This window comes from Typopeltis vanoorti, chromosome 19 (genome assembly GCF_054136105.1).
Source record: "Typopeltis vanoorti isolate ZY-2024b chromosome 19, IOZ_Tvanoo_1.0, whole genome shotgun sequence".
Taxonomy (NCBI): domain Eukaryota; kingdom Metazoa; phylum Arthropoda; class Arachnida; order Uropygi; family Thelyphonidae; genus Typopeltis; species Typopeltis vanoorti.
In genome coordinates, this window is record NC_143567.1 from 35,282,446 (window position 1) to 35,305,780 (window position 23,335).

General features: G+C 38.8%; 1 protein-coding gene across 3 annotated transcripts in view; it reads right to left on the minus strand.

Moving 5' to 3' along the window:
• The window catches only part of LOC150095993 (dehydrodolichyl diphosphate synthase complex subunit DHDDS-like), a 148,382-nt gene that overhangs the window by 45,191 nt on the left and 79,856 nt on the right, over positions 1–23,335 (minus strand). For 2 of the 3 annotated variants that reach the window (XM_090409448.1, XM_090409449.1), the window contains exon 5: positions 10,697–10,798. The exons of the other annotated variant lie outside the window; for it this stretch is intronic. In XM_090409448.1, coding sequence (XP_090265574.1) covers positions 10,697–10,798 — 102 coding nt within the window. The remainder of the gene's footprint in view (positions 1–10,696; positions 10,799–23,335) is intronic. 3 annotated transcript variants of the gene reach the window in all.

Below are 23,335 nucleotides of genomic sequence, written 5' to 3' on the forward strand. Positions count from 1 at the left end.
CTTCAACCTTCAAATTTTGTGTTGTGTACAAGAAAGTGATATTTTTTACGCAAATTAAGTTATGTACAATTGTATATGCAATTTTATTAAACCAGAATCCTCAACAAAACAGGTACATACAAACTAAATTTTTTACTAAAATAAACTTGTGTACTGTATTATTTTTTCAGTTTTACATTACAGTACAGTAGCTTTTTTTCTATCAGTTACTTCATTTATTTATAGAATTAAACTGATATACCATTAGAATCTGATTATTTTTGTCTTAAATGCTAGTTATTGTTGCCTCTTGGGGGAAAATTCGCTAATCCGAACTTTTTGATAATCTGAACGAGTGCGGTTTTTATTAGTTCGGATTAGCGAGATACCACTGTATATCCTATTTGTTGTAAATAATATTGTACCACTTACTTATTACTGTACCACTTGTCTTTGGATATGAAATAAATAAATAAATAAATCGAAATACCTTAATAATGAGGTTTTCTTTTCTGGGGACTTCAATGTCCACAACTCAAACTGGCTTCCTGTCTTTAAGTTCACTGATCAAGCTGGCAGGGATGCCAAGATGTCATTAGCAATGGCCTAAACAGATCATCAATCTCCTTACCAAAATACCTGACAAACTCCTGCAATTTGCCAACACAGTTTATCTCTTCCTAACAAATTCCTCTTCCAAGTATACAGTGGAAGTCAGTTTTCTCTTGGTAAATCGGATCACAATCTTATACAAGTCTCTTTTGCTGCAGAACAACCTTCACCCACTAGTTCTCAGTCTTGTGCCTTTTAGCATTATAAGGGCTACATGGGATGACCTCCGTGACTTCTATTCCTCCTACCAATGGTCTGAATACTGCTTCAGTTCTCTTGATCCAAATACCTGCCCAGTCCAAATAACAGAAATCCTCCTCACAGAAATGAAGACCTTGTAATCTATATTCTGTAATCCAGATATCCAGAATCTTTATTACTATTTTTGCACTCTTTCTACAGCTTCCGTATGCCCTCTGAAACAGAGAGACAAAATCTGTGCACAATACTTTGGGTGCAGTTGTATCAAGGCCTTTTAATGAGGCAAAAATTACCTCTTCATCCTTATATGTCAATGTTCAACATCACAATTACCCTCTGAGTTGTATTTGCAAATGGCAGGCCTGGTTGGCCGAGTGGTTAGCATATCCACTCTTCAGCCAAAAGGCTGCAGGTTCGAATCCAGGCATAGGCATGGACGTTTGTGATTGTCTGTGGAAATGCTAGAGATGGTGGTGGGTGGTAGATGACGTTGGTGTGGCCTGTGGAGACAGTTGTAGAGTAGATGCCCTCCCCTTGATGAGTCTTTGAACTCCCTGGAGGTGTCACATAATAATACTAATAATGTTTGTAATGTGACCTTTGAACCTCAGTTTCCTATCCATCATAACTACCAGATCCCTAGCCTCATCAGTTTCTGGCCTACTCCTACTAATATAGCAAGCCTTTGGAAATCTCATCATGCCAAAGTGTATAACTTTACACTTACTAACACTAATCGTGTAGAAATACTAACACAGATACATGTCTATCAGCCATCCACCAATCCAAGCCAATAGTTTATATCTCTTTATATCATCATTCCATCTTACTGCTGGTCTGCCTGATTTCCAGCAACCAGTTCTTGGTGTACATTCTGTTGTTTTCCTTACCCATATGTTGTCAGACATTATCATCACATGTCCTTCAAAGTGCCATTTATTGCCTTTTATTACTGAATGCAATGTCCATTACCTTTGTTTGTTTCCTTATCCAAGTATTATTCTTTTTATCTAATTGCATTATTCTTAAAATTACTCTTTCCATGTTTTGTTGTGTTGTTTCAGCTTCTCTAGATGTTTTAGTCATTATTATTATTATTATTATTATTATTATTCAGGCCTCCATGGAGTCAAAAGACTCGTCGTGGGAGGTCCTTCCTAAGAACATAAAGTCTGTCAAGACTCATCGAGGGTTGTCCCCCACTAAGAAAAACAAAGTCAATCATACCACTCCTTAAACTCATTGACCGTTCTCCCTCTCACCACTCCATCAGGCAATGCATTCCATGGTTCAACCACCCTCCACGCAAAGAAACCACTCCTCACCCTCTTGCTCACAGTTTCCTTTCGTAACTTCCAGGGATGGCCTCTTGTCATCACTCCTTCCTGCTGTTCAACCAAGCAAAAGAACTCCCCAGTGTCAACCCTGTAACCACCTCTCAACAGTTTAAAAGTCTCAATCATATCACCTCTCCTTCTTCTATCCACCAAACTCTGCAGTCCACATTCTCTCAGCCGATCCTCGTAACTATCCTTGTACAGTCCTGAAACCATCTTTGTCATCCGTCTTTGTATCCTTTCCAGAGTTAATTTATCCCCTTCAAATCCTGGGGACCAAATCTGAGAACAATAGTCCAAGTGTGGTCTGATCAGAGACTTATACAACAGAATGATAACTCTTTTATCTCTGCAGGTCAGTGTCCTTCTCATAATTGCAGCAATCCTCTGCATTACCTTCACCATCTTTGCAATATGTCCCCTAAACCTAAGGTTTCTATTAATCATCAACTCCAGATCTCTTGTCTCCCCTACTTCCTCCAGTATAACTCCTCCCATAGAGTATGCAGCATCCCATCGATGTTTCCCAAACCTCAAGACCTTACATTTTGCTGCATTAAACTGACCCCCATTCATTTGCCCATCTATCTAGCTTATTTAAATCCTCTTGCAGGGCTACCACATCTGCACTATTACTAATAATCCTTCCCAGCTTCCCAACATCCACAAACAACTGAATATCCCCTTGCAATCCACTGGCAATGTCATTGATATAAAGGTTAAACAATATAGGTCCTAGTACTGAGCCCTGTGGGACCCCACTTGTAACCCTCTGCCTCCTTGAAACTGCTCCACCATACACAACACTCTGATACCTATCAGACAGCCAATCCTGAATCCAGTTGACCAATCTGACATCCAGACCCATGTGCTGCAACTTAAATATCAGCTTATCATCTGGCACCCTCTCAAATGCCTTCGCCAAGTCTAAGAAAATTGCAGTATATGCCTTTCCCTCATCTAATGTTCTTGTAACTTTATTATAAAAGGCTAGCATATTGCTAAAACAAGAGCGCCCTTTCACAAATCCATGTTGACTCTCACAGATAACATTACCCTCATCTGCCCAATGCTGTATATGGTCCCTCACTACTTTCTCCAAGATCTTAACAACTACTGATGACACACAAACTGGTCTATAATTAGACAATTCCAGTCTGCTACCACCCTTATGCAATGGCACTATCTTAACTTCCTTCCATTCCCTGGGCACCTTTGCCGAAGCCAGACTTTCATTGAAAAGCCAGGTTAAAGGCACTGTCAGTTCCCTAGCACATTCTCTCAAAACTCGTGGTGAAATACCATCCAGTCCCAAAGCTTTACTGACATCCAGAGTACTCAGTATCTGAAACACACTCTCCTCCTGTACCTCCAGACCTCGAACCAGCCCTATCCCTCTAGCATTAAAACTGACATCTCTGGGATGAAATACTCCAATAAAGTGTTCATTGAACAATTCCACTATGTCCTCTGCATCAGTCACTCTATTCCCATTTTTATCCCGCAATATCATTCTTCCACAGTCATTTCTCCTCCTATTGACCATATAGCTAAAAAATTCCCTAGGATTTTCTTTAGATCTTAGGGCCTATCTCCTCTCATATTCCAGTTTCGCTTTCCTTACCACACTAGTCACTCTTCGGGCCTGTGTCTTATATTCCTCATGCATCTCTTCACCTGTCTCCTTATATCTCTTCCATAGCCTCTTTTTCGCATGCAATTCCTGTTTAATATTGTTTATCATCCACTTTACTCCAAATTGCGTCCTCTTCTTCACTCGTGGTATACAACTTACCATTGCTGATAACAAATATTCTTTCACAATTTCCCACGCACTAGTGATATCCCGGCCTTCCAATTCCTCCCTCCATGAAACTTCCCGAAGTTGACGTCTAAGACTATTATAATCACCTGCCTTATAATTCCACATAAGTTCCCGTCTCTTTGATACTCCTGCATGTCTATTAGTTTTCCAAGTCAACACCATATGGTCACTCTCTCCAACTGGTGGGAGAGATGTCAACTCAGTTATTATCGACTCTTCTGATGCTATAACCAAATCCAAAACTCCTGAACCTCTTGTTCCCTCTGTTAAATGATGCCTAAGACATTTGTCCCTCAAGAAATCTAGAAATTCCCCTAAAATAAAAATCCTCCTATTGCTACATGCATCTTCCTCTCTCCAATTTATACTACTGTAGTTAAAATTGCCCATAACAATCATTCTTCTTGCACTTGCCAAACTTAGCTGTCTAAACATCTCCTGGTCCCCATCCTCTGTGCTCCTGGGTCTGTAGCAACACCCCACTAAATATCCTGTGTTGCCTACCTCTACCTCACACCATACACCCTCAAAATCATTTGTCTCACTTCCTTCCAAAGCCTCCACTCTTAGAGGACATAGGTCATCACTTATCATAAGCATTACCCCACCACCAAGCTTTCCCCTCCTATCCTGATGAAAAATGCTATACCCTGCGACTTCTATTCCTGTTATTATACCTTCTGTCAACCACGTCTCAGTGATCCGAATAATTTTTGGCCAGGCCGATGCTATCTGTGCCACCAATTCCTCTCCCTTATTCCGAATACTCCTGGCATTAGTATAAAGCATATAAACGGCATTGTTTCTATACCCAGCATTATCCCTTCTAGACTCCACTGGGCTCAGTGTTATCTGACATTGTCTCCCTTCTCCCAAGTATCCATTCCCACAAGAGGCAACCCCTGCTATCATCCTCCCTGGGACACACTGACTCGTTCAGAACAGCAATCTCTCCAGATGCCTACGTTCTTCCTCATTCAAATGTAAGCGGTCTCTCGCATACAATTCCTCTCTTTCCTCAAACGCACTCCAAGCATCCACATATACCAGTCCCCTCTTGTCACACATTCTCGCTATTATGTCATTCAATATCACCGCTCTTCTGCTCAGCTCATCATCATCATACCTAGGCAACACACACACTATTTTTCCTCTCCCTGGGACACACTGACTCGTTCAGAACAGCAATCTCTCCAGATGCCTACGTTCTTCCTCATTCAAATGTAAGCGGTCTCTCGCATACAATTCCTCTCTTTCCTCAAACGCACTCCAAGCATCCACATATACCAGTCCCCTCTTGTCACACATTCTCGCTATTATGTCATTCAATATCACCGCTCTTCTGCTCAGCTCATCATCATCATACCTAGGCAACACACACACTATTTTTCCTCTCTCTGTCTTCTTCCATACAGCCTCAAGCAAAAATCTCATATCTCTCACTGCTCGACTTACATTACCACTCAAGTCATTTGTTCCCACCATCACAATCATCTCATCCACCCTTTCACCTCTCTTAATTGCCATAGCCACCCTTTCTATTGTTCCTCCTGGCAAACACTCCTCACGCTCCCATAGGTCTCTCTCATTCCCTCTCCTCTACTACTATTCTCTCTTCTAGCATTCCCATACCTCTCTCTCCTACTGTTTCTATTCTCTCCTCTTCTAGCACTTCCATATCCCTCTCTCATTCCGTCTCTCCTACTGTCTCCATCCTCTCATCTTCTAGCATTCCCATACATCTATCTCATTCCCTCACTCCTACTGTTTCCATTTTCTCCACTTCTAGCACTTCCATATCCCTCTTTCATTCCGTCTTTCCCACTGTTTCCATCCTCTCATCTTCTAGCATTCCGATACCTCTCTCTCTCATTCCATCTCTCCTACCGTTTCCATTCTCTCCTCTTCTACCACTTCCATATCTCTCTCTCATTCCGTCTCTCCTACTGTTTCCATCCTCTCATCTGCTAGCATACCCATACCTCTCACTCATACTCCCAAAATTCTCTCTCTCCCCTACTCTGAATCACCTTGCATTTATCTCTTCCATTCTCCTAATATTATCTTTCATACTTCTGCTCTCATTCACAAGACATTCCACCTCCTCTTTCAGCTCATCTATCTCCCTCTGCAGGTCAGTCACTCTTAATCTAAATTAAGAGTTGACTGACAAATAAAACCATCTCCTAAACAAAACCATCTCCTAAACTTTCACAGTCACTCACACCTTCCACACTATCAACTATTATTTTCTCATTCATATATATATTTTTTTCATTCTCTCCTATCACACTACTTGTCTTCCTACATTCATTCCCCGTTCCTCGAGCAACAAGGTCGGATATCGATATTTCTAATGCACTTATTTCCTCCAACTGCCTGCATTTTGCGCACATACGCTCTCGGCTCTCTTTCACAAGCCACATATCCAATTCCCGAGATGCATACATGCCACAAGTACTGCATGCCACAACGTCCCTTATGATATTGCTTATAATAGAGTTCTTAAATGGCGCTTATAGAGTAATATAATAGAGTTCTTAAATGGTGCTCATACTCCAGGTTTCATTATAGATTATTGTTGGGAGTACCCACTGGTTGTCAATCTTTCCTTTTAAGCAGTTTGGTAAATTGTCTTTCACTATATCTCTATAATGGTTAAAAACTTTTCATCCTGTTGTTATTAACACACACATCATATCAAGTGATAATAAGAAAAAAAATTGAAGCTTGAACTAGAATATAATAGTTAAAAATAAATTATAAAAACACTTATTATTATAATTGACATCAGACCTACATGTTGTCAAAGAACCCATCACAGAGATTCACACTCTAATTCAAAAAATATCATAGAACTATGCCTTAAACCCGTTCAGAGTTTGTGCACTCACCGAACTTTCAGGCAATGCATTTCACTTACCAACCACTCTCCATGCAAAAATCATGCTCCTTACTCTCTTTCTCACACCTTCTTATACAGCTAGGGATGACTTCTTGTGTGACCTTTGTCTCCCTCTGCTCTTTGCAAAACTTCTCCTTCACATTAATTTGGTGACAACCCCCTCACCAACTCATGTCCAGTGATATCCCCTCTTCTATTCACAAGGCTCTGTAAGTTGCATTCCCTCAATCTGTGCTCATATCGAACATTTCATACATCTGACACTAACTTAGTGAAACTTCCCTGGATCCTCTCTTATATATCCTCATCCCCTTGAAAACCAGATAACCATATCTGTGCCAAGTATCCCTAGGCTCATCAGTTTCTGGCATACTTCTACTAATATAGCAGATATTAGTAGGAGTATTACTATTCCACATGCAGCCTGATTAAGGCCACGGGAACATACTATCTATGTTATAGTCTTATTATTATTATTATCATTATCCTCCATGGAGTCACAAACCCATCATGGGAGGTCAACACTAGTTAACACAAAGTCTATCATACCACTCCTCAAACTCATCCACAGTCTGTACAGTCTACCACCCTCTCAGGCAATGTATTCTATGCTCCTGCCACTCTCCATGCAAAAAACTTATTTCTTACCCTTTTACTCACCACCTTCTTTTGCAACTTCCAACAATGGCCCCTTGTCTTTTCCCTTATTCTACCATATGAAATATCTTCCTAGTGTTAATACGATAATAATAATAATCCTTCAACAGCTTGTCAAGAGCATGTCACGCTCTTAACATCCTACACCAAATTGATTGGAAAAGTACTTGCTTGTTACATCATACAAAAACTTGGTATGAACGGAAATTTAAAGAAACCTGTGAAATTTTGATAAACCATCCTAATCTTAACAATAATGGTGGCATAAAAATCCCAAAAAATTGGATGGCACACATTCAGTCCATTTAGTTTCAAGCAAACCCTGATTTTAGGACTTGAAGCAATTTTTTCAGCTTTTATTGGCCACTATCCATACCAGTTGACTGTAATTTATATAGATACATATATAAGTAATTTTTTTAATCTATTATTTGTTAACTTTTTCCTTTTTGTAAACATGTTGCTCTCCAGCTTAATTTAATTTTGTAACCTAAGGGGAGGTTCAAGGTTTAGAGGTGCAAGAGGAAAGTGTGTTCCAAATACTGTGTACTCTGATGTCAGTAAAGCAGTGAGACCGGATGGTATTTCACTATGGGTTTTGAGAGAATGTGCTAAAGAACTGTCAGCTCCTTTGACCTGGCTTTTCAATGAAAGTCTGGCTACAGGAAAGACACCCAAGGAATGGAAGGAAGGTAAGATAGTACCATTGCATAAGGGTGGTAGCAGACTGGAAGTGTCTAAATATAAGCCAGTTTGTAAGGGGCGCTCTTGCTTTAGTAATATGATTGCCTTTTATAATAAAGTGACAAGAGCAGTTCTTGAGGGAAATGCATATACTGCTTTTTTTTTTGGATTTTGCAAAGGCATTTGACAGGGTGCCACATGATACGCTGATATTTAAGTTACAGCACATGCATTTAGATGTTGGGTGTTAGTCAACTGGATTCAGGATTAGCTATCTGATAGGTATCAGAGAGTTGTGTATGGTGAGACATTATCAAGGAAGCAGAAGTTTACAAGTGGGGTTCCACAGGGCTCAGTACTGGGACCTGCATTGTTTAACCTTTAAATCAATGACATTATTAATGGATTGCAAGGAGATATTCAGCTGTTTGCAGATGATGTGAAGCTGGGAAGGGTTATTAGTAATAGTGCAGATGTGGCAGCCATGCAAGAGGATTTGAATAAACTAGACACATGGACAAATGAATGGGGATGTCGGTTTAATGCTACAAAATGTAAAGTCTTGAAGTTTGGGTACATCGATGGGAGGTTGCATAGTCAATGGGAGGAGCTGTACTGGAGGAAGTAGGGGAGACAAGAGATCTGGGGGTGATGATTGATAGAAAACTGAAATTTAGGGTGCATGTTGCAAACGTGGTGAAGGTAACCCAGAGGATTGCTGCAATATTCAGAAGGACGCTGACCTGCAGAGAGAGAAGAGTTATCATTCTCTTGTATAAGATCCTGATCAGACCACACTTAGACTATTGTTCTCGAATTTGGTCTCCAGGATTTGAAGGAGATAAATTAACTATGGAAAAGGTACAGAGGCGGATAACAAAGATGGTTTCAGGACCATATGTTAGTTATGAGGATCGACTGGGGGAATGTGGACTGCAGCATTTGGTGGATAGAAGAAGGAGAGGTGATATGATTGAGACTTTTAAACTGTTGAGAGGCAGTTACAGGGCAGACACTGGGGAGTTCTTTCGCTTGATGGAACAGTAGGAAGGAGTGATGACAAGGGGGCCATCCCTGGAGATTACGAAAGGAAGCTGTGAGCAAGAGGGTGAGGACTGGTTTCTTTGTGTGGAGGGTGGTTGAACCATGGAATGCAATGCGTGATATAGTGGTGAGAGCAAGAATGGTCGATGAGTTATGATAGACTGTTTCCTAGGGAGGACCTCCCACGATTAGTCTCTTGACTCTATGGAGGCCCAAATAATAATAATAATAATTAATAATAATAGGACTCTAGCTTTGATGTAGTAAGGTATTTTTTTTCCACTGGCAGTGAGGCCAATAGTTGTAATGGTTGGTCAGTAACTTTAGCATGCCATGTAGATTGTAGTGCAGCTTGGTTTTTGTATATATGCGCATACTCCAGATGATGACCTTAAGGTGAAGGTCGAAACGTTGAGTGTTTATTTTGGTTTATATTAAACTCAAGTTTTACTCTAACACTGTACAGTCAACCCTCCTATAACGCGGTACTCTTATAACACGGTTTCCATATAACGCAGAACCAAAATTGCGACAGCCCTCCTATAACACAGTACTCTTATAAAGCTGTTTCCGTTCAACAACATTCCATCAACTTAATTGGTTTAAGAAGATTCTATATAGCATGAATTTATCTATGTGTTAAATTTTTACAGTTGAAATTAACGGGGAATTCTCTTCTTTTTGGTGAAGGTACATCACCATTTTCCAATTTCAGTTATCAGGGAATTCCCCTATAAGCGAAGAAACGATGCGAGATTGTTCACAGTGCTCTGTGAACAATCTCGCATCGTTTTAATGCTTAAAATAGACCATATGATTGGCTGTTGCATATTTGCGTGAATTTTTTTATCCAATAGCGCTGCCGAACTTTCGCTGTTGCAACCACCCACTTTGTCATCAATTTTAAGTGCAACTTAGTAGGAAACTGTCTATAAATCCATGCAGACGTACATATCACAATTAGTGTTCAATAAAGTGCCTTTTGCTCGCTTAATTTGTGCTATCGTAATTGAACAACATTACACAATACTGTAGGTAATATTTTTTATTTGTTGTAATATAATAATAATAAAATAATTGTTAAGCCCAGGTTTGCATAACGTCAGACACAAAAGAAACAAGAAAACAGTTAAAAAGAAAGTTTATATCTCTTGAGGACAAAATCCAAATTTTAAATTGTTTAAAGTGTGGTTCCCATATAACGCGGTACGAATCAATCTGATTCGTACTAATTCTGAGTTTTTTATAGCACGGTTTCCATATAACGTGGCACGAATTAACCTGGTTTGCATGTTAAATCTGAGTTTCTTATAACACGGTTTCCATATATCGTGGTACGAATTAATCGCGTTATAGGAGGGTTGACTGTAGTTGTTTCCATAAGTTATATAATGAAAGGTTAAGAAAATCTGCAAAAAACGAAAAAACAAACAAACAAAAAACAATGAATACCTTACATATATTTGACCACTATTTACACCATCTGCTACATCTCTTACCGCCGTACAGATTTCATCTCTGGATGTGTATGAAAAACACAGATTTATATGAAATCTACAAAAATGGGATGAAAAATAAAAAAATTATTCAGAACTACAATGCACTAAATAAATTAAGACCAAACATAAGAAATGGTATAAATCTTAATTTGCTGATATCTGAAATATGCTAGTAATTTATTTCAGCACAACAGTAATTCAGTGTTATTATTATTGTTATAATAATAATTATTATTCTAATATCTGGTATCTTCAAGGAGTCTGAAGACTCATGACAAAAGGCCTACAATAATCATACTCATACAATGCCTGTTATCCCTCAACTTAAATTCAATCACTGATAAAGCATGAGGTGGAATGGCTTGACATTCCAGTCATTCAACATCAATGGCATTGTCAGTGGATTGCAAGGGGATATTCAGTTGTTTGCGGATGATGCGAAGCTGGGAAGAATTATTAGTAATAGTGCAGATGCGGCAGCCCTGCAAGAGGATTTGAATAAGCTAGATAGGTGGACAAATGAAAGGGAGTGTCAGTTTAATGCAGCAAAATGTAAGGTCTTGAGGCTTGGGAAACATTGGTGGGACGCTGCATACTCTATGGGAGGAGTTATACTGGAGGAAGTAGGGGAGACAAGAGATCTGGGGTTGATGATTGATAGAAACCTGAAATTTAGGGGACATATTGCAAAGGTGGTGATGGTAACACAGAGGATTGCCGCAATATTGAGAAGGATGCTGACCTGCAGAGATAAAACAGTTATCATTCCATTGTATAAGATCCTGATCAGACCACATTTGGACTATTGTTCTCAGATTTGGTCCCAAGGATTTGAAGGGGACCAAATTAACTATGGAAAAGGTACAAAGGCAGATAACAAAGATGGTTTCAGGACAGTACAATGATAGTTATGAGGACTGGCTGAGGGAATGTGGACTGCAGAGTTTGGTGGATAGAAGGAGAGATTCTTCTATCACCAGAGAGATTTTAAAAGTCTCAATCATTGATATGATTGAGACTTTTAAACTGTTGAGAGGTGGTTACAGGGTTGACACTGGGGAATTCTTTTGCTTGATTGAACAGCAGGAAGGAGTGATGACAAGAGACCATCCCTGGAATTACAAAAGGAAACTGTGAGCAAGAGGGTGAGAAGTGGTTTCTTTGCATGGAGGGTGGTCGAACCATGGAATGCATTGCCTGATGGAGTGGTGAGAGCGGGAACAGTCAATGAGTTTAAGGAGTGGTATGATAGACTCTGTGTTTCTTGGGGGGGGGCCTCCCCTCGATGAGTCTTGATAGACTTTGTGTTTCTTAGGAAGGACCTCCCACGATGAGTCTTTTGACTCCATGGAGGCCTGAATAATAATAATAATAATAATATTATTATTATTATTTTGCATATTATTTTGGCACACTACCAAAATAATATGCAAGATCACATTATTAGTTCTATTGCAGTTAATCAAGTCTCATAGAATTTGTGACACTTCTGAGAACAATCTTTCTGAAGGAGTGTGGTGTGGATTTTTCTGTTGTATACATTTTGTTCCCATATTGTGAGCAGAGCTTGTTATTCCAGTTCCTGCTTGTGTGTGGGGGAGGGGAGGGCTTACAATAGACTGAACACATCTGATTACCTTGTAATGAAAATATCAAAGAAGGCTAAAGCTGCTTAATTTCCCTGTCCAACAGCAAAAGTTGGTCGATTGGTAGAGCCTCTGATAATGGCTTGCAAAAAGTTAAGCAAATTTGAGTGTGGCTAGTAGTTGGAAGGGGTTCAATTGTTCGATGCCGTTGGTACACTCTCCCTTGATGAGTCTTTGGACTCCCTGGAGGTGTCACATAATAATAATAATAATGGTAATAATATTGAGTAACTGTAAAAAGAAAGAACCTTTGAGTCATGCTACCAAATGGCAAAGATATCATCTATATACCTCAGCCATATTTGGGCTTGCAGGAAAAGTGAATTAAATGCTAAAGTCTCAAAGGATTTTCCATTACAACACCTTCAGTTTGTTTAAGGAATTGGTTTTTCCAGATAAAATACTCAACATGAATCATTGCCACAGCTGCAAAAATGTAAACATAGAAAATACAACTTCTTTATGGAAAAGCTGTCTCACATTCTTGCTAATTATACTTTTTACAACATTTCCAAGGATGATTTAAATCGTTCTATTGCATCATATTTTGCAACCTACATACCTTCATTCTATCCCTTTAGGGAGCATCTCACAGTGCTGTCAATATCTTAGTCACCTACCATGAACACTCTCTTTTTCTCATCTCAAGAACCCCAGGTAAACATATCTAAGCATGGTAGTCTCAGGGCTGGTGCAAGAGTATCTGACCCCCCCTAGGCAAAGAAAATTTAGGCACCCCTATACAATGTCTCTATGCGGTAATATGATCTTATGCATGAAGTACTGTTGTAAAGGTTTAAATAACCAATCATCTGGGGTTCAGGAACGGATTAATCCATTTTGCATTGATTCTTATGGGAAAATGGTTTCAGTTTTCGAGCAATTCAGTTTCCGAACAGTCTTCGGGAACGAATTAAGTTCGACAACCGAGGTTCCACTGTAATTGTACTGTTGCAGTTTTAAGCAAAAGACAAAGGCGAAGAATCTCTGATAAAATACCATTGGATATAAATTTTTGATATTAAAAAGACTCACAATCAGAAACCCTGAGTAATGCAGTTTAACATCATTTGTTGTTCATTAAAAAAAAAAAAAAATTCGTTCCTAAAATTGAAATGTGCGACCCATATAATTTTATTTTGCAAAGAAAGAAAGCAAAATGTCTCATTTATTTCAATAAATGTTATTATTATTATTATTATTATTATTCAGGCCTCCATGGAGTCAAAAGACTCATCGTGGGAGGTCCTTCCTAAGAACATAAAGTCTGTTAAGATTCATCGAGGGGAGGTCCCCCCCCCCCAAGAAACACAAAGTCTATCATACCACTCCTTAAACTCATTGACCGTTCTCGCTCTCACCACTCCATCAGGCAATGCATTCCATGGTTCAACCACCCTCCACACAAAGAAACCACTCCTCACCCTCTTGCTCACAGTTTCCTTTCGTAATTTTGTTTAAACATGTTATTTAAAAAATATAAATATTTAACATAATATTTCCATTGTCAAAACAAACGTTTGGATTATTTATTTTTGCACATGTGAAATTTGTTTTTATTTGGGAAGAGATACAATAAATAAATTGTGCAGCAAAAAAGGGTCAAAAATCGTAGGCAGTAAGGAAATTCCAAGTAATACAGAGCACATAAAGACAATAATCCATTAACAGCGGTGGGGGGAAGGGGGATAATTGCATTTTAACAGATAGAATGCTGATGAAGTGTCATCAGCATTCTACATTTTTATTAGGTCAAAGGGATTTTGAGTATATTTGCAAACAGATATATTCAACATAACTTAGCCAGTTTTGTTGTAAAAAGTGCCACATTTGAAGAAATATTAGTGGCATAATAATAAAAGAGCAAAATTCATAATGCTTCAGAATAACTTGATAATTTTGATAAGACCAAAACAAGATGAGACACATCTGTAGAAATCTGTTATTATTATTATTCGAGTCCTTTTAATTATGAACTCTATGAAGATATATTTAATAAATCGGTTGTATTTTTGTGTTTTTAATTAAATAAACTAGTTTCATTTTGTCACAGATTGTTTTCGCTTCTGAACTGCCTGGACTATTGTTCTTATCAATATTACTAAATTCCAATCTTCTTCTCTGGAAATTTTCTCTTACTAAATGCTTGACTTGTGTTGACCAATCACTGACTTAGCAGTTTAATCCAGAGATTAAATGTATGGTCAGTTTAATCCATAACGTTCTTAAGAATATTTCACCCTGTGATTTCCCAGAATCCTGTTAGGAAAGAACAGATCACTTAGTATTGAACTTGTGAACACTTTGAAACACGTTTCTGAGACGACAGAGGTTTTTTTTTGTGTGCTGCTGCTATTTGTATTAATTAGTGGGTAAGAGTAGTTTCTATATCACATAAACAGAGCATTTGATTTTCAAGTTTATTATTATTTATAAATTAAATTGATTTTTCAGTTCTTTTTTTGTGCATCAAGATTCTAGTTATTTGATAAAATGTAGAGTAAAAAAGTCGATGTTAGCGAGCATAGCAAGTTATCGTTACTATTGATTGCTCCTACGTTTTAACTAAAGCTGGAATTATTATGCTTATTACTGCAACTTAAAAAAATCAAATCTGGAGTTGAATAAATCTTAATGATTGTGCGATAAAGTTGGAACTGAATTAATCCTATATATATATATATATATTCTAGTAGCAAGGCTTATACGTTCGTCAGACATAACTGGTAATTAGTTTACGGAATTAACAATGCATATAAAGTATATTAATTAAAGGTAACTTTAATGAATAACTTCTATATTTCGGCAACGTCACATTGCCATCTTCAGGAACATAAAGATATGGTATGTGCACACAGGCACTAACACAAAGCAAATGAGGAAGAAAGCAAGAAACTAATATTGTTCCTAAAGTCCTAATGGTGCCCTCTGGCAGGCTAATTTGGTAGTCTTTGGTAGGGCTGAAGTTCTCATAATGTAAGTCTCCCAAATTTGGGGTAGTTTCATGCACCCAAATTTGTTGAGGTTAGGAACATTTTTTAGAGCTGCTGAAGATTCTTTGAATAATCTTTCGTATTTAAACTTGCTGCGATGAATTATTTTTGTTTTCTTCCAACGAATTTTATGGTGGGTATCTAAGGCATGGTCTGCCAGCCCAGAGCGGCTGTACTGGTGAAACTGGATGTAGTCTTTGTGTTCTGAAATCCTGATAATTGTTGTTCTGCCTGTTTGGCCAAAGTAAGACAATTTGCAGCTGCAAGGGACCTGGTATACACCAGGTAGGTCTAGGGGAAGTGGTTGGTCTTTGGTAGAGCAGATAAGGGATGCCAACTTTTTATATGGTCTGTAACAGGAAGTAAGGTCATATTTTTTGAGGATATTGGTTATTTTCTCAGAGGTGCCCTGGATGTAGGGGATGGTGATAGACTTGGTGTAATCTTTATTGTGGAGGAGGGGAGAGGGGTTGTGGTTTACTGGTTTTAGTATTTTTTGGATTTTTTTGGGGTTATAGCCATTGGCTAAGAAAGTGTTGAGGATGTGGTTTAGTTCAGTAGTTAGGGCCTTGTCATCTGAGCAGATTAATTTTGCCCTGTTATATAGTGTTTTTATAACCCCATATTGTTGTGAGGGGGGGGGGGGGGGACTGTAAGTGAATGTATCTGCCAGTATGGGTGGGTTTTCTGTGAACAGAGAAAACCAAAGATCCATCAAGCTGGCGGGTGATTAAAGTGTCTAGGAAGGGGAAGGTGTTGTTTTCCTCTTTTTCTAAGGTGAGCTGGACTCTGGGGTGTTGGTTGTTTAAGTGTGTTAGGAAGGAGTGGAGTGTGGAGTGTGTCTGAGCCATGTGGCCAAATAGCAAACACATCATCCACATAACGAAGCCAAATAGTGGGTTTTTGTGGGGCGGAGTTTAAGGCTTTCTCTTCAAATGTCTCCATAAAGAAATTGGCCAAGGGTGGGGAAAGCGGTGAACCCATGGCTGTCCCCTCTATCGGTTTGTAGAAGTTTCCTTGCCAAATGAAATAGCCTGAGTTCACTGTGAACTGAAATAGGGCTGAGATATCAGGAGGAAACTTGGTTTGGATGAGCTCTAGGGTTTCTTTGAGTGGGACATTAGTGAATAGGGAGGAGACATCAAAACTGACCATTATGTCAGTGTGTTGGAGTGTGAGGTTTTCTATTACTGGCTTTAAAGTGGGCTGAGTTTTTTATGTGTGATGGTGTGTTGCCAGTGTAGTATGTGAGCGTTTTGGCTAAATGTTTGGCTAGTGCTAGAAGAGGAGAGAATGGAAACGGTAGGAGAGATGGAATGAGAGAGAGGTATGGGAATGCTAGAAGACGAGAGGATGGAAACAGTAGTAGGAGAGACAGAATGAGAGAGGGATATGGAAGTGCTAGAAGTGGAGAAAATGAAAACAGTAGGAGAGAGGGAATGAGAGAGATGTATGGGAGTGCTAGAAGAGGAGAGAATGGAAACAGTAGAAGAGAGAGGTATGGGAATGAAAGAAGAGGAGAGAATGGAAACAATAGGAGCGAGGGAATGGTAAGATGTATAATGTATGGCGACTCAATGATCCGAGGTGTTCAAGATAGGATGCGTGAGGAGTGTTTGCCAGGAGGAACAACAGAAAGGTTGGCTATGGCAATTAAGAGAGGTGAAAGGGTGGATGAGATGATTGTGATGGTAGGAACGAATGACTTGAGTGGTAATGTAAGTCGGGCAGCGAGAGATATGAGATTTTTGCTTGAAACTGTACGGAAGAAGACAGAGAGAGGAAAAATAGTGTGCGTGTTGCCTAGGTATGATAATGATGAGCTGAGCAGAAGAGCGGTGATATTGAATGGCATAATAACGAGAATGTGTGACAAGAGAGGACTGGTATATGTGGATGCTTGGAGTGCATTTGAAGAAAGAGAGGAATTGTATGCAAGAGACCGCTTACATTTGAATGAGGAAGGGCGTAGGCATCTGGAGAGATTGCTGTTCTGAACGAGTCAGTGTGTCCCAGGGAGGATGATAGCAGGGGTGGCCTCTTGTGGGGATGGATACTTGGGAGAAGGGAGACAATGTCAGGTAACACTGAGCCCAGTGGAGTCTAGAAGGGTGCTGGGTATAGAAACAATGGCATTTATATGCTTTATACTAATGCCAGGAGTATCCGGAATAAGGGAGAGGAATTGGTGGCGCAGATAGCATCAGCCTGGCCTAAAATTATTGCGATCACTGAGACATGGTTGACAGAAGGGGATATAACAACAGGAATAGAAGTCGCTGGGTATAGCATTTTTCATCAGGAGAGGAGGGGAAAGCGTGGTGGTTGGATACTGCTTATGATAAGTGATGACGTATGTCTGCGAAGAGTGGAGAATTTGGAAGGAAGTGAGACAAATGATTTTGATAGCGTATGGTGTGAGGTAGAGGTAGGCAACACAGGATATATAGTGGGGTGTTGCTACAGACCCAGGAGCACAGAGGATGGGGACCAGGAGATGTTTAGACAGCTAAGTTTGGCAAGTGCAAGAAGAATGATTGTTATGGGAGATTTTAACTTCACTAGTATAAATTGGAGAGAGGAAGATGCATGTAGCAATACGGGAATGGAATTTCTAGAATTCTTGAGGGACAAATGTCTTAGGCAACATGTAACAGAGGGAACAAGAGGTTCAAAAGTTTTGGATTTGGTTATAGCATCAGAAGAGTTGATAATAACTGAGTTGACATCTCTCCCACCAGTTGGAGAGAGTGACCATATGGTGTTGACTTGGAAAACTAATAGACATGCAGGAGTATCAAAGAGACGGGAACTTATGTGGAATTATAAGGCAGGTGATTATAATAGTCTTAGACGTCAACTTCGGGAAGTTTCATGGAGGGAGGAATTGGAAGGCCGGGATATCATTAGTGCGTGGGAAATTGTGAAAGATTATTTGTTATCAGCAATGGTAAGTTGTATACCACGAGTGAAGAAGAGGACGCAATTTGGAGTAAAGTGGATGATAAACAATATTAAACAGGAATTGCATGCGAAAAAGAGGCTATGGAAGAGATATAAGGAGACAGGTGAAGAGATGCATGAGGAATATAAGACACAGGCCAGAAGAGTGACTAGTGTGGTAAGGAAAGCAAAACTGGAATATGAGAGGAGATTGGCCCTAAGATCCAAAGAAAATCCTAGTGAATTTTTTAGCTATGTGGCCAGTAGATGGAGAAATGTCTGTGGAAGAATGATATTGCGGGATAAAAATGGGAATAGAGTGACTGATGCAGAGGACATACTGGAATTGTTCAATGAACACTTTATTGGAGTATTTCATCCCAGAGATGTCAGTTTTAATGCTAGAGGGATAGGACTGGTTCGAGGACTGGAGGTACAGGAGGAGAGTGTGTTTCAGATACTGAGTACTCTGGATGTCAGTAAAGCTGTGGGACTGGATGGTATTTCACCACAAGTTTTGAGAGAATGTGCTAGGGAATTGACAGTGCCTTTAACGTGGCTTTTCAATGAAAGTCTGGCTTTGGCAAAGGTGCCCAGGGAATGGAAGGAAGGTAAGATAGTGCCATTGCATAAGGGTGGTAACAGACTGGAAGTGTCTAATTATAGGCCAGTCTGTGTGTCATCAGTAGTTGTTAAGATCTTGGAGAAAGTAGTGAGGGACCGTATACAGCATTGGGCAGATGAGGGTAATGTTATCTGTGAGAATCAACATGGATTTGTGAAAGGATGCTCTTGTTTTAGCAATATGCTATTCTTTTATAATAAAGTTACAAGAACATTAGATGAGGGAAAGGCATATACTGCAATTTTCTTAAACTTGGCGAAGGCATTTGACATGGTGCCACATGATAAGCTGATATTTAAGTTGCAGCACATGGGTCTGGATGTCAGATTGGTCAACTGGATTCAGGATTGGCTGTCTGATAGGTATCAGAGAGTTGTGTATGGTGGAGCAGTTTCCAGGAGGCAGAGGGTTACAAGTGGGGTCCCAGGGCTCAGTACTAGGACCTATATTGTTTAACCTTTATATTAATGACATAGCCAGTGGATTGCAAGGGGATATTCAGTTGTTTGCGGATGATGCGAAGCTGGGGAAGATTATTAGTAATAGTGCAGATGTGTTAGCCCTGCAAGAGGATTTAAATAAGCTAGATAGATGGGCAAATGAATGGGGGTCAGTTTAATGCAGCAAAATGTAAGGTCTTGAAGTTTGGGAAACATCGATGGGATGCTGCATACTCTATGGGAGGAGTTGTACTGGAGGAAGTAGGGGAGACAAGAGATCTGGGGTTGATGATTGATAGAAACCTGAAGTTTAGGGGACATATCGCAAAGGTGGTGAAGGTAACACAGAGGATTGCTGCTATTATGAGAAGGACACTGACCTGCAGAGATAAGAGGGTTATCATTCCGTTGTATAAGTCTCTGATCAGACCACACTTGGACTATTGTTCTCAGATTTGGTCCCCAGGATTTGAAGGGGATAAATTAACTTTGGAAAGGATACAAAGATGGTTTCAGGACTGTACAAGGATAGTTATGAGGATCGGTTGAGAGAATGTGGACTGCAGAGTTTGGTGGATGACAAAGATGGTTTCAGGACTGTACAAGGATAGTTATGAGGATCGGCTGAGAGAATGTGGACTGCAGAGTTTGGTGGATAGAAGAAGGAGAGGTGATATGATTGAGACTTTTAAACTGTTGAGAGGTAGTTACAGGGTTGACACTGGGAAGTTCTTTTGCTTGGTTGAACAGCGGGAAGGAGTGATGACAAGAGGCCATCCCTGGAAGTTACAAATGGAAACTGTAAGCAAGAGGGTAAGGAGTGGTTTCTTTGTGTGGAGGGTGGTTGAGCCGTGGAATGCATTGCCTGATTGAGTGGTGGGAGTGAGAACGGTCAGTGAGTTCAAAGAGTGGTATGATAGACTTTGTGTTTCTCACGGGGGACCTCACCTTGATGAGTCTTGACAGACTTTATGTCTTAGGAAGGACCTCCCTCGATGAGTCTTTTGATGCCTTGGAGGCCTGAATAATAATAATAATAATAATTTATATGGGGGAATCAATGCCATCCACTATGGGATGCAATGGCACATTTTGTTTATGTATTTTTGGGAGTCCATATAATCGGGGGGGTCTAGAGTTATAAGGTTGCATTAGAGGATGGATTTCATAAGCGATAATTTTCACAAAACATTCTCCACATCAACAAAGTATATCCAGAACCTTGAGTTGTGTTTAGAAAGCAAATGCAGTTCACTGTTTGATGGGTTTCCTGCAAAACCCTCTGCCTAACATCGGTGCATAACATTGACTCCGAGAAGTCAGGGCCAGTGCGGGAGTACCTGACACCCCTAGGCAAAGAAAATTTAGGCACCCTTATACAATGTCTCTATGCTGTAATTAGTGCGTCATTTTTTTTGATACCCAAATTCGATTAGTGCGCCTCTAAAATTCGATAATTGCACCTATATACATCTTAAAAATAAATGTTACAGATTTTAAAAATTTTCTTTCTATACATTTTTATGTTAACTATTTTAAAAAATCACTCAGAATGAAATAATTTAGTTACTGATTTAAAACATTTTTCAAAGTTATTTTTAATGGCATACTACACTACTTCCATGTACACTATGTATACCAGGGTTTCACAAACTGTGTTCCGCGAGAAGTTCCTGGAATTTGTCATTTTAGTTTTCTAAGCATTTTTTATGAATAAATATTTTATAGTGGAAATATTCTGTGGAGAATAATATTCGAGAATATGTGGAAAAGCTCGGACCCAGAACGCCTAATAACATTTGTGTATCGTTAATTTTCACACATCGAAACCTTTCAACATTTGGGAAAGAGAATACCGCTGTTTATGATCAGTCATAAAAATTGCCTGCAAGAGGATTATAACAATCGGCAGTGCAATGATGGATTTACGTATAAGCTAAAAAAGCTACAGCTTAGGGCATCGCAATCTGCTGGGCCTCAAATAAAAAAACAAAAAAATATAAAAATTGATAAAAAAATATTCGTAGAAAAATCACTCAAATGCAGTCAGACATATCACGATAATAATTTCTAAATAATTTTAAATATACAAAATATAACAAAAGAATATTTTAAATTAAGGGGATATAAAATCTACATTGTTCCAAAACCAAATAAGAAACTCAAAGATTGGAATCAGAGAGTTTCATGCCGAATATAGTAAACTATAAAGTATTGGCGATCATAGCGTGAGCTAATGCAAGTGACCCTAGTACATAGTACAATATCGGACAACTCGTTGCAAAGGTGGGAAGTTCAGATCGCTATTCTTAGGTATTTTCCATAATGTAAAAACACATTTCTTAGGAAATGTATGCTGTTATTACATTATGGAGGGAGGTCACTACCCAGACCGGTTTCAGCCTTTTTTGAGGCTTCATCAGTGAGTAGCTAGACCATAATACCAAATTGTATAGCAAAAAGAACTTATATACTCTGCTATACGAGTTTCCAAAGAGGTGCAACCATTAAGTTACTTAAATATAAAGAGCTAATAAGCTCTTTATATTTAAGAGCTTATTAGCTCTTTAATAATCGCCGAAATGAAGCTTATTAGCTCTTTATATTTAAATAACAAAAGAAGTTTTTTTCCCTCTCAAAAACATATTAATTAAAATTTTTATCTTTAATACTTAAATAATTTTTAATTAATTTTTAAAATCATTATTTAGAAAATGTTTGTAATCTTTTATTTTCTAGCATTTATTTCTGCTATTCCATTTCCAACCATACAATGAAGCGAACATTTGTAAGCAGATACCAGAAAAGAAAAAGAAAGCAGCAGCTTGAAGACGAATTCAAAAAAGCAACAAAACTTGATATATATTTCACCGCAGCAACGAAAGATGATCCACAGACCCAGGGAGAGCAGCCAATTCCAAAACAACAGCCTATTGTCTCTGAGATCATAGAGTCTGGAATCTCAGCTGATGGAAATATCGTAACTGATCCCAGTGTGAGCGTTGTTGCTGTTGGAGAACCAACATCTACAGTTGAAACAAAAAAATTCACGAAACTCAGTGATATTGGTCAATGGGGTGTCCTCACAAAGGATGAACTCTCATACTGGATCTTAAAAGGTCCATCAGAGTGTCAGCACTGGAACGGTCCATTTGAAAACTCTAAGCGTTCATTCAAAAATCAGGTTAGATATTGTTCAAAAGGTCTTTTTCAGAATAGGAAGGTTAATGGTGAAGTATACAATCAGGAATGGCTTGTGTACTCACTAACAACAGGTTGTATTTATTGCTTTGTCTGCAAACTGTTTTCAACATCAACATAAATCTGCTCCGTCAATATCTCTAGAATTATCATGTGTTAAATAATTTCCCAATATCAAACATTTTTTAAGCAGTTCTGCTGAAGTAATTTTTTGAAATTCATATATATTTAAAAGAAAACCAAACTTTTCATTAATTGTAGACATGTGCTTGAATTTTTCATCAACAGATGCAATTGCGGTATCAATAATTGAAAACTAAAAATCTACCATAATTTTTTGTTTAAAATCTGTTATGAATTCATCCTCTGCTTCATACACAAATTGTTTCTTTTTTTTTTTTCTAAGTCTGTTTCTTGTTCAAAATTAGGCGTCACACATAAGACCTCAGCGATTTTGTCTGCATCTGTTAACATATTTTCAAATTCATCCTCATTTTAGATTTTCATTAAGAAATTCTTTGTATCATTAATACAATTTATGGCGCCATTTATATCAAGGCTAGTATTCTGAAGTTGTTTACTTGTAAAGATTATTTCAAAAAAGTATATTATACCACATTACTAAGAATGCAATAAATTTGAACTTCCTTAAAGTTTTAAGAAGACTACTTGCGTCTAATTTCATGGTATTTCCACTTGATCCACATAAACTACCATCTTGAGATATTTCTTGCAGTGGTTCAC